Here is a 12202-nt window from a genome sequence, read left to right as displayed (position 1 = left end):
GAGGAGGAGGAAGAGCCAGCAGCAGCTGACAGATGGAGAGAATAGACAGACTGTTCCCTGTTTGTGAAGGACTGCTAGGAAAGTTTAACATAACTAATTGTCTGTCCTGAATCAGTCTTATTAGGTAATGTTCAAATAATTTTATCATTCCAGTGTTTTCAGTGTGGGAGAAAGTACTCAGGGCCTTCAAGTTACACACTATGAAAGGCAGCAACAAGTTTAATATTCAGAAACCTAAAGTATGTATCAGCAGCAGAATGGAGATAAAAATAAATGTTTGTTTCAGTTCTATGAAGCTTTGAGTATTTTGGATTAGTAGTACTGCTGTGTTTGTTGCAGTGAAGGTTACAAATGATCTTCTTATGGCCTCTGACAGTGGACTCATCTCTGTGCTTGTCCTGCTAGACCTCAGTGCAGTGTTCGATACTGTCGATCATAATATCCTATTAGAGCGATTAGAACATGCTGTAGGTATTACAGGTACTGCACTGCAGTGGTTTGTATCATATCTATCTAATAGACTCCAAGTTGTTCATGTAAATGGAGAGTCCTCTTCACACACTGAGGTTAATTATGGAGTTCCACAGGGTTCAGTGCTAGGACCAATTCTGTTTACACTATACATGCTTCCCTTTGGCAGCATCATTAGAAGACATAGCATACATTTTCACTGCTATGCAGATGACACCCAGCTCTATCTGTCCATGAAGCCAGATAACACACACCAATTAGTTAAACTGCAGGAATGTCTTAAAGACATAAAGACCTGGATGGCCGCTAACTTTCTGCTTCTTAATTCAGATAAAACTGAGGTTATTGTACTCGGCCATAGAAATATGGTATCTAACCAGATTCTTACTCTGGATGGCATTACCTTGGCCTCCAGTAACGCTGTGAGGAACCTAGGAGTCATTTTTGACCAGGATATGTCCTTCAACGCACAAAACAAATATGTAAGACTGCTTTCTTCCATTTCCGCAACATCTCTAAAGTTAGAAATATCCTGTCTCAGTGACGCTGAAAAACTAGTTCATGCATTTATTACTTCCAGGCTGGATGACTGTAATTCATTATTATCAGGATGTCCTAAAAACTCGCTGAAAAGCCTTCAGTTAATCCAAAATGCTGCAGCAAGAGTCCTGACAGGGACTAGAAAGAGAGAGAATATTTCTCCTGTTTTGGCTTCCCTTCATTGGCTTCCTGTTAAATCCAGAATTGAATTCAAAATCCTGCTCCTCACATACAAGGTCTTAAATAATCAGGCCCCATCTTATCTTAATTACCTTGTAGTACCATATCACCCTATTAGAGCACTTTGCTCTCACACTGCAGGCTTACTTGTTGTTCCTAGAGTATTTAAAAGTAGAATGGGAGGGAGAGCCTTCAGTTTTCAGGCCCCTCTTCTATGGAACCAGCTTCCAGTTTGGATTCGGGAGACAGACACTATCTCTACTTTTAAGATTAGGCTTAAAACTTTCCTTTTTGCTAAAGCATATAGTTAGGGCTGGACCAGGTGACCCTGAATCCTCCCTTAGTTATGCTGCAATAGACGTAGGCTGCCGGGGATTCCCATGATGCATTGAGTTTTTCCTTTCCAGTCACCTTTCTCACTCACTATGGGTTAATAGACCTCTCTGCATTGCATCATATCTGTTATTAACCTCTGTCTCTCTTCCACAGCATGTCTTTCATCCTGTCTTCCTTCTCTCACCCCAACCGGTCGCAGCAGATGGTCGCCCCTCCCTGAGCCTAATTCCCTGAGTTTTTCCTTCCCACTGTCGCCAAAGTGCTTGCTCATAGGGGGTCATATGATTGTTGGGTTTTCCTCTGTACCTATGAAGCGCTTTGAGGGGACTTTTGTTGTGATTTGGCGCTATATAAATAAAATTGAATTGAATTGAATTGAATTAGATGGAGAGTCCTCTTCATACACTAAGTTTAATTATGGAGTTCCAGTGGAGTTCAGTGCTAGGACCAATTCTGTTTACATTATACATGCTTCCCTTAGGCAGTATCATCAGAAGGCATAGCGTACATTTTCACTGCTATGCAGATGATTTATTACTTCAAGATGTCCTAAAAACTCTCAACTCTGGATAGTCAGATAAGATATACCAGAACACCAATGTGCATTTTTAAAGGAACAGAAAGTGAAAGTCTACAACAAAGAGAGCACACAGTCATGGATAATATCTTCAACATAATTACCTGAGCAGGTGAGTTTCAGGATGTAGTCAAGCTGATCTGATACTGCACAATCCCTATTGGACAGAGGAGTTTTGGACACAATACAGGAAGACCTGATCAACCACACAAATTTGTATGAGGAATGTGCCGCTTCTATAGAAACAGCTGAGCCACAGTCCAGATGTTCGCACACAACAGCTGCTTCTTTCAGGGTCCAGGGATCAGGATAGTACCCCATTGGTCTCCATTCTCTAAGATGTTTTATCTCCAGTGTACCTGCACAGCGACTGGGTCCTCGTACCAGCCTGACATCATCAGACTCTGAACAGAAAGCAGAGTCATCAATAAACAAATAAAGTGAGTTTGAGCCACATCAAAGCTGCAGCTCCTCTTCTACCTGAGCAGGTGAGTCCAACGGCTTTGCCAGGTGAGCAGCTGTTTCTAGCTGAGCCTGAGCTTCTACAGTCCAGGAGAGCAGACTCATGGCCTCCACACTGGAACTCTTTGCTCCACACTGAAGCCTCCACTTCTCCATAGAGCGCCCCCTGGAGGACCGAAGGAGGCCCACAGCCAAGCTCCCTACAGACCACCTCTGCATCCTGCTGGTCAAAGTCAGCTTCACACACTGAGGACCAGCTCTGGTTAGACTTCACCTCCAGTCTGCCTGAACACAGACTGGAACCATTCAGCAGCCTGACAGAGTCTGGAGAGATCAGAGAAGATCAAACAGAGAGATCAGAGACAGCAGACACACAAGAAAAAGATGGCAGCAAACAACTATTCACTGATTCAAACTCAGCACAACTCCAACATGACACTGGAAACATGTTAGCATCACAGTTAGATTTCATAATAAAAAAAAGCTGTAGTTGCAGCCCCAGCCTACTGGTTTCCTTTGTGAATGTGTAGTATTGTCCCTTTTTCTTGTGGAACCAGTAAAATCGGTGCAGCTGATGGAGGGACATGACATGGCCAGAGAGACAAATTTGTTGACATAATATATTTTACGTTTCTTTATTTTCCTTTTGATGATGATAGTGTATTATCCATCTATTTAAGCGCTCATTTGATGGTTTTATTCACAAATCTCCCTCCTGTTTTCGTCTTCCCTTAACATTTGTTCTGTGAAACCAGTGCCCCAAAAGACACGGTCAGATAGAAAGCAGCAAGATACACAGGGCTGTTTTTTTTTTTTTTTAAAATAAAGCAGCCAACTATTTCTCCAGGCTAATTGATGGTCTTCTAAATTTGTAATATACAATTTCCTCTCCAGCTTATGAGTTATCTGCTTTAAGGTCTGCATTTGAGAGTTTATACCTGGAAGTCAAGTACAACCTCAATTCCCAATGAAGTTGGGACATTGTGTAAAATGTAAATAAAAACAAAATACAGTGGTCCTTTCCAACGTATATTCAATTGAATACACTAGAAAGACAAGATATCTGTCTTCAAACTGACAAACTTTATTATTGTTTTGTGTTATTTTGAATTCGATGCCTGCAACCTGTTCCAAAAAAGCTGGGACAGGGGCAGCAAAAGACTGGGAAAGTTGAGGAATGTTCAAAAAACACCTGTTTTGAACATTCCACAGCTTAATTGTCATGGTATAAAAGGAGCATCAACAATAGTCTCAGGTGTTCAGAAGCAAGTATGGGGTGAGGTTCACCATTTTGTGAACAACTGAGTGGACAAATTCAGCAGTTTAAGAACAATGTTTCTCAATAAACAATTGCAAAGAATGTAGGGATTTCATGATCAACTGTCCATAATATAATCAAAAGATCCAGAGAATGTGAAGAAATCTCTGCACGCAAGATGCAAAGCCGAATACCAACACTGGATGCCCGTGACCTTTGATCCCTTAGGTGCATTAAAAACCGACATCACTCTGTAAAGGATATTACCCCATGGGCTAAGGAATACTTCAGAAAACCATTGTCAGTTAACCCAGTTCATCGCTACATCTACAGTGCAAGTGCAAGTTAAAACTCTACCATGCAAAGCAAAAGCCATATATCAACAACACCCAGAAACACTGCCAGCTTCTCTGGGCCTGAACTCATCCGAGATGGACTGATGGAATGTAAATGTGTGCTGTGGTGTGACAAGTCCACATTTCCAATTGTCTTTGGAACTCATAGATGTCGTGGCCTCTGAACCAAAGAGTAAATGGGCCACCCGGATTGTTATCAACGCAAGTTTAAAAGCCAGCATCTGAGATGGTATTGGGGGTGTGTTAGTGCCCATGGCATGGGTAACTTGCACATCTGTGAAGGCACCATTAATGCTGTAAGGTACATACAGGTTTGGGAGCAACATATGCTGCCATCCAAGCAATAGATTTTTCACAGACCTGCCTTCTTATTTCAGCAGGACAATGTGAAGCCACGTTCTGCATGTGTTACAACAGTGTGGCTTTGTAGCAAAAGAGTGCAGGTACTAGAGTGGCCTGACTGCAGTCCAGACCTGTCTCCCATTTAAAATGTGTGTCACATTATGAAGCTTCTGTCCTGTGCCACATCATCAATAAACACTAGTGTTCCACTGCCACTGGCAGCTATGGATGCCCGAGCCATCACACTGCCTTTGCTGTGTTTTACAGATGATGTAGTATGCTTTGGATCATGTTCCATGCCTTCTCCCTTCTTTTTTCTCACTGTCATTCTGATAGAGGTTGATCTTGGTTTTATCTGTTAAAAGTATGTTTTTTCATGTTTTTCTATTCTTGAGGCATATTAGTGGCTTGCACATTGCAGTTAACCCTCTGGATTTAATTTCATGCAATCTTCCCTTTATGGAAGACTTATATATCCATACGCCTAACTCCTGGAGAGTGTTGTTCCCTTAGTTGGCTATCGTGAAGGCAGGGCTCTAGACTAACTTTTTGCCACTGCACAGGGGACCTTTGGGCAGTGCATTTATCGCGGCATATAATGTGTGTTTTAATTGTGTGTTTCAGTTCGAACGCGGCCGTGACTCTGGCAGATGAGCTGAACACTTTCTATGCTCGCTTCGAGGCTGCAGCTAAGGACTCCAACGATGCTAGTGCTAGCGGCGCTAACGGCTGCAGACAGGAAGATACTGCCAGCACCGGAAACGTGCTCGTCATCTCCGAGCATGAAGTAAGGAGAGCCTTCAAGAGAGTGAACACCAGGAAAGCAGCAGGACCAGACGGCATCCCTGGTCGTATCCTCAGAGACTGCGCATACCAGCTAGCTCCTGTGTTCACTGAGATATTCAACATCTCTTTATCTCAGTCGGTGATCCCCACATGCTTCAAAGAGTCCATCATTGTTCCTGTCCCAAAGAAACCCCACCCTGCTTCTCTCAATGACTATTGCCCTGTAGCCCTCACCTCAGTAGTGATGAAGTGCTTTGAACGCCTGGTCAGAGACTTCATCATTTCTTCACTACCAGACACACTGGACCCACTACAGTTCGCTTACCGTCCAAATCGTTCCACAGACGATGCCATCTCTCATGTCCTCCACACATCACTTACTCACTTGGACACTAGAAGGGGGAATTATGTTAAAATGCTCTTCATAGACTACAGCTCTGCATTTAATACCATAATTCCCTCCACACTCACCACCAAGCTGGAGCATCTGGGACTCAGCTCATCTATGTGTCAGTGGATCTCCAACTTCCTAACTGGCAGACCACAGGCAGTAAGGATGGGCAGACATGTCTCAGCCTCCATCACTCTCAGCACTGGAGCCCCCCAGGGGTGTGTTCTGAGCCCCCTGCTGTACTCTTTGTACACATATGACTGTGTGGCCACTACCAGCTCCACCACCATCATCAAGTTTGATGACGACACCGTCGTGGTGGGCCTGATCTCTGACAACAACGAGACGCCCTACCTGAAGGAGATTAGGAATCTGGAGAACTGGTGCCAGAGGAACAATCTCCTTCTGAACGTCAGTAAGACAAAGGAGTTGATAGTGGACTTCAGCACTAAGCATCAACGAGTGCCCAGTGGAGAGAGTGGACAGCTTCAAATACCTCGGAGTTCACATCACGCAGGACCTGTCATGGTCCTGTCACATCAACACCGTGGTGAAAAAGGCCCGTCAGCGTCTCTACCACCTCAGACGCTTGAGAGACTTCCGACTGCCCCCCAAGGTGCTCAGGAACTTTTACTCCTGCACCATAGAGAGCATCCTGATGGGAAACATCTTAACCTGGTTCGGGAACAGCACCATGCAGGACAGACGAGCTCTACAGAGGGTTGTACGTTCAGCTGAGCGCACCATCCGCTCAGAGCTCCCTGACCTGCACTCAATCTACAGCAGGCGGTGCTGGACCAAGGCCAGGAAGATCGTGAAGGACCTCAGCCATCCCAACAACGGACTGTTCTCTCTGTTGAGGTCAGGAAAGCGATTCCGCTCCCTGAAGACCAACACAGAGAGACTGAGGAGGAGCTTCTTCCCACAGGCGATATGGTCTCTCAATCACACCACCACACAGTACTGACCCACACATATAGTTCTTACACACACGCTGGACATTCTGGACATTGTTTTCACTTCATCACTTAAACCACTTTAAGCATATTTGCACTGCACAAGACACTATATAATGTGGATTGCACAACACTGGACATTATATTCCTCATTTCCAGTTAATACTTGTACAGCTGCTGTTATTGTGTGTGTATATATATATATATATATATATATATATATATATATTCATACATTCTTATATATTTCTATATTGTGTATTTTGTTGTACAGTTATTTTATTTTCAACTTTAATTTATATATTTTATCTTATTCTTTCCCAGCTAAATTTACCCTTCATTCTAATTTGTGTTGTACAGTTATCTCATTCTTAACTTAATTTTTATATTTTATTTTATTTTATTCCTTCCTGGTTAAATTTACCCTTTTTTATTTTCATATTTATTCATAGTCTTTTCTTTTTTCTTTAGGTCATGAGCAGTTGTCTAAGCATTTCACTGCATATCGTACTGTGTATGACTGTGTATGTGACAAATAAAAATTTGAATTTGAATTTGAATTTATTAGCGCCAGTCACAAATGCAGTATTGCCGGCCATGATCTTTCCACACTCACAACAGTAAATGCAGTGCATCATGTTGTCAGATTTACTGTATCTTAGCCAGGGAAACTGGTCAAGCCACTTTCTTCAATATGTATACACTTTTAAATTAATTCCCCCCTGGGCTTTAGCTTGGAGTCTATCATTTTTTGGCTTTTTATAGCATATAACTGCCTTAAAAATATTCTGCAGTGAATCAAAAACCGAAGAACACATTGAATCAACATATGACCATTACCTAATGCTGCTGAAGTGAAGCAGAGGAAAGTTAAAGAGGTTTTGCTAAGCGTTTTGCAATTTTGGCAATAAAAAAAAAAAACAGTGGCCGACAGCACTGTCCATGACTTGTGTGTAATCATTGACTGTAGAAAACATGGATGACGCGACAGCTCCCCAAAAATGAAGCCAAAACATCTCTATCGACCCCTGTGTCTGGCTGCACTATAGGTCATAAACCCTGCCACCTCCATGTTAGCGAATGGGACTGGGGTCAGACTAAAATAAATAAATTCTCCGTAGATAATTTTTTTTCAAAGATTCTTTCTTTTGTTATCAATAGTTCTCCTCATGCTGATTGATGTCCAAGGGTCATCATGTCCAAGGCGTCTCCGTTCCCATAAGTTTGATTCTAATTCCTACCGCGGTGATGTTAAATTGGGGTGAAACGTCATCATAACAGCTTTGACTGCTTTGACAGCTTCTGACTTGAAACTTGCGTATCTCTGTTCGGGAATAGCAGATAGAGCGTAGGCTCTGAGAGGAGGGCCAGCGTTTACGCTATGAAAACACGACCGAGTGTTTTAACCTGACAGCCTGAGGTGTTCTTCAGTAAACTGGACTAGCTGACAGAAGGACCCGAGGCCCCGCTGCACTTTTTCGGTAAGTTAAACGTGTTTGTAAGCTAATCCGTAACTACCGTAACTAGCTAAAATGAGCACTCGGCCGTCAGGGTTCGTTTAGCTAATCTGTACAGGTGAATGAATTTACTAAAGAAATCAAGAGAAACGCCCCGGGCTACTCAATCACTAATTACTGTTACTGTTGTAAGATGGCGCCGAGTATGGCAGCCTCGTCGCGAGCTCCCCCAAGCAACAGCTGTTTTTTGTGTTTAATTTTACTTTTCCTTTATTTTTTCACGAGTAGCACATGTCTCCTTGTGTACGACCGACAAACCTTACTGGACATAAAAGACGGACTTTCTCATCACTTTCCGGAGTTCAAGTTTTGCAACACGGACCCTCCGTTTGCAGACCCCCCATTCATCTCACCTGAGACGCCTTTGTTCTCTGGCCCTGGAGGCCGCAAACGCCGACGCAGAGGGAGAAGATCTGGCGTTCTAGTTCGACTGAGACGGCGCACTAACAGACCACCATTATCCAGTTTATTGCTGGCTAATGTGCAGTCTCTGGAGAACAAGCTGTGCAAGCTTCGGGCACGGATCTCATTCCAGTGAGAGATGCGGGACTGCTGCGTGATCTGCCTTACAGAAACCTGGCTATCGGATAAGGTACCGGACTCCGCAATACAACTACCGGGGTTCTCAGTGCACCGCGCGGACAGGTCACAGGATCTTACTGGGAAAAGCAGAGGCGGTGGTGTGTGTTTCATGATCAACAACAGCTGGTGTGATTAAGCGAACGTGCACGTGGTCAAATCCTTCTGCTCACCGAAACTGGAGTACCAAATGGTTGGGGTTTTTTTGTACTGTTTTTATCAATAAATTTCAGCAACAAAGGAAATACACCCATGTGTGTTGATTTCTCCCTAAGATGGCAAACTGAAACACAAGTTTCCTTGTGGCCCAGGAAACTAACCACTCCAAGTTGGTGACTTTTGGAGATTTATTTTCCTGGATGATTGAGAATGCATCAAGACGAACACAAAAGGAAGTTCACAGCTTTTAGCAGCCGCCCCCACACACACACACACACACACACAAACAAAGAGGCAGTTGGCAGTTAGAAATTAGCAATACCACCCAAAACTTGATCCCAAACTTGTGAGGTTTACTTGCAATATACTGCAGGGTTAGGGTTATACTGTGGGTTTCCCAGGTTTGCTGACCAGCAGTCATGTAGTGATGGAACCCTAGTAAACCCCGCAAGATGACAATTTCATTGACCTCAACAGTAAAGGAAGTTCACAGCTTTTAGCAGCTGCCCACCCCCACACACTAACAAAGAGGCAGTTGGCAGTTAGAAATCAGCAATCATTCACACACCCCCACTCCCCCACTTCTCAAGTAACAACCTAATTTACATATGAATTGATGCTAAAAGACTAGCCGATTTAGCTTCCACTTGGCTGACTGGGGTTAGAAAAGCCTGGGACTTCCAGTGTTAAGTGCCGGCCATTCTGGCTACCGAGGGAATTTACAGCAGTGATTATTACGACTGTTTACATTCCCCCACAAGCAGACACTGACCGAGCACTCAGAGAACTGTACAGCGCGATCAGCAGTGAGGAAACCGCACACCCAGAGGCGACGTTTATCACGACCGAGGACTTTAATAAAGGAAACCTGAAGAAAGTTTCACCAAAACTCCACCAACACATCCATTTCAAGACTCGTGGAGACAGGCTACTTGATCACTGCTACACCTCTTTCCGGGATGCGTACAAAGCCCTCCCCCGCCCGCGCTCCATTCGGCCAATCAGATCACCACTCCATCCTGCTCCTGCCCGCCTACAGGCAGAAGCTGAAACAGGAAGCTCCAACCCTGAGGGCGGTGCACAGTTGGTCGGACCAATCGTAGTCTACGCTGCGGGACTGTTTTGATCACGTGGACTGGGAAATGTTTCACGTGGCTGCTAATGACATTAATGAGTACACAGACTCAGTCTGCGGATTCATCAGAAAATGCGTGGAAGATGTCGTCCCATCCAGAACAACGGCGAGTCAACCGCAGGACCAGACGAGGCTGGACCAGAGGGCAACATAGCAGCTGCGGAACCAGAGGAAGACGAGGAGGCTGGACCAGGCGAGGCGGAAGACGAGGAGGCTGGACCAGGCGAGGCGGAAGGCGAGGAGGCTGGACCAGGCGAGGCGGAAGACGAGGAGGCTGGACCAGGCGGCGTGGATGAAGCTGTTGCAGGCGGCATGGATGAAGCTGCTGCAGGCAGTGGTGGAGCCGGTGGTGGCTGAACGGTCTCGCCAGAACCGTCAGCAGACATAAAGACGTGCTTGCTGGGTCCTCCTGGACCCCCAGGTGACGAGGCAAGAGACTGGACAGGCTCCTCGGGCCCTCCAGCTGACGAGGCCGCTGTAGGCGTGGATGATGAGGCCGCTCTAGGCGTGGATGACGTGATGGCTGAATGGGCCCCTCGGACCCTCCAGCGGAGACAGGTGGCTGAACAGGCCCCTCGGACCCTCCAGCGGAGACGGGTGGCTGGCCGGGCTCTCCAGAACCCCCAGCGGAGACAAAAAAGTGCTGGCCGGGCTCTCCAGAATCCCCAGCGGACACGAGGAAGGGCTGGCCGGGCTCTCCAGAACCCCCAGGGGACAAGGCAAGTGGCAGCGTGGGAGCCGCGGAGTGCTGGATGGGCTCATCTGAGCTTCCAGCAGGAGCTGATTTAGAAGTCCGAACGTCTGGCTGTGGGGTGGCGCGCCGGCGGCGCGATCGTCGTTTCTTCCCCGCAGACAGCTCCGACGGGCCGGGCAAAACCACATCCGGCCGGTGAGGCTGGCGCGGCTGCTCCGGGGTGGCTTTTGTCTGTTGCTGCTGGGCCAAGTCCAGTATTTCCAGAGCTCGCGCCGCCTCCCGGGCTTCTTTCAAATTGGCCAATAAGTCCAAACATCCTCTGACCTGGCGGAGATAGGAATTTCCTTCGAGGATTGCTTCAATAGCATTTATCCCCACAATCTTTGCCCTTGTATTAGAAGTGTGGGTTATCCACTCGACTAGGTATTGGACTTGTATCAGATCGCTCTCCCCGGGTAAGTCTGCTGGGTCCATGTTGTGGTCGCGTCGTTCTGTCATGAATCGCTGTGCGGCAGGCAGGAGTTGGACGCAAAATGCAGGCACTCAGGCACGAGGTTTAAACACAAAGAACTCAGCTTTATTTGCTAGCAGGGGAAAGTTATACAAAAGCAAACTAAACTCACAGTGAGACACAGGGAGATCCACACAGCATGAGGGACGATGCGACACTGACTCTTCTTCTTCTTTCTTACATTTGTACTGGTGGTTGGCAAACAATTGAAAGGTGCATTACCGCCACCAACTGGTATGGAGTATGGTCTGGAACGACGCTCAAAAAACCCCCCAAAAAACCCCAAAAACAAACAAAAAAAAAAAACATCCTCAAATCCTTCCAAACAGGTTCCCCTCTTTTAAAAACTGAAATAAGGCCCGATAACTTTTACTTCCTGATTCCTTTTGCAACAAATCAACAAGATCCAGTTTGAGTTTAAGGTTACTGAGATTTTGAACCAATTGTCTCCTCTCAACCTGATACCTCTGACACTGCAACAAGACATGTTCTACAGTTTCCTCTACCCCACAGTAATCACAATTTCCAGTACTATGTTTCCCTATCATGAATAACGTATTATTCAATCCAGTATGTCCAAATCTCAGTCTGGATATGATCACCTCCTCCCTCCTAGTCCGTCCTGCATTTCTCATTCCTCCCATCCTCCTTTGAATCTTATACAACCATCGTCCCTTCCTTTCCTCCTCCCACTGCTTTTGCCATCTGGCTCTCATAGCCTTACCATACTCCTTATCTCTGCTTGGCCAAAACTAACAGCCATGTCAACCATCCCATGTTTTATGGCCTCCTTTGCAACTCTATCTGCCTTTTCATTCGCCCATACGCCATAGTGTGTTGGCACCCACAAAAACACGACTGCAAGTCCCATCATGCGTATCCGGAAAAGTGACTGCTGAATTTCCGTCAAAACATCTGCTCTACTGTCTGAGTGACTATGCTGTAGACTGAC

The 12202-nt window shown here is 45.6% G+C and overlaps 1 protein-coding gene across 3 annotated transcripts in view; it reads right to left on the bottom strand.

The window, feature by feature from the left end:
• Nucleotides 1-12202, bottom strand: part of LOC146514828 (scavenger receptor cysteine-rich type 1 protein M130-like) — a 49038-nt gene that overhangs the window by 10697 nt on the left and 26139 nt on the right. For all 3 annotated transcript variants that reach the window (XM_085168072.1, XM_085168071.1, XM_085168073.1), the window contains 2 exons: nucleotides 2585-2890; nucleotides 2209-2508 (listed from right to left, as the gene is read on the bottom strand). In XM_085168072.1, coding sequence (XP_085024198.1) covers nucleotides 2209-2508; nucleotides 2585-2890 — 606 coding nt within the window. The remainder of the gene's footprint in view (nucleotides 1-2208; nucleotides 2509-2584; nucleotides 2891-12202) is intronic.

This window comes from Neolamprologus multifasciatus, chromosome 7 (assembly GCF_963576455.1).
Source record: "Neolamprologus multifasciatus chromosome 7, fNeoMul1.2, whole genome shotgun sequence".
NCBI classification, from domain to species: domain Eukaryota; kingdom Metazoa; phylum Chordata; class Actinopteri; order Cichliformes; family Cichlidae; genus Neolamprologus; species Neolamprologus multifasciatus.
The sequence above is the reverse complement of the archived record's forward strand: the minus strand, read 5'-3'. Positions and strand labels throughout refer to the sequence as shown.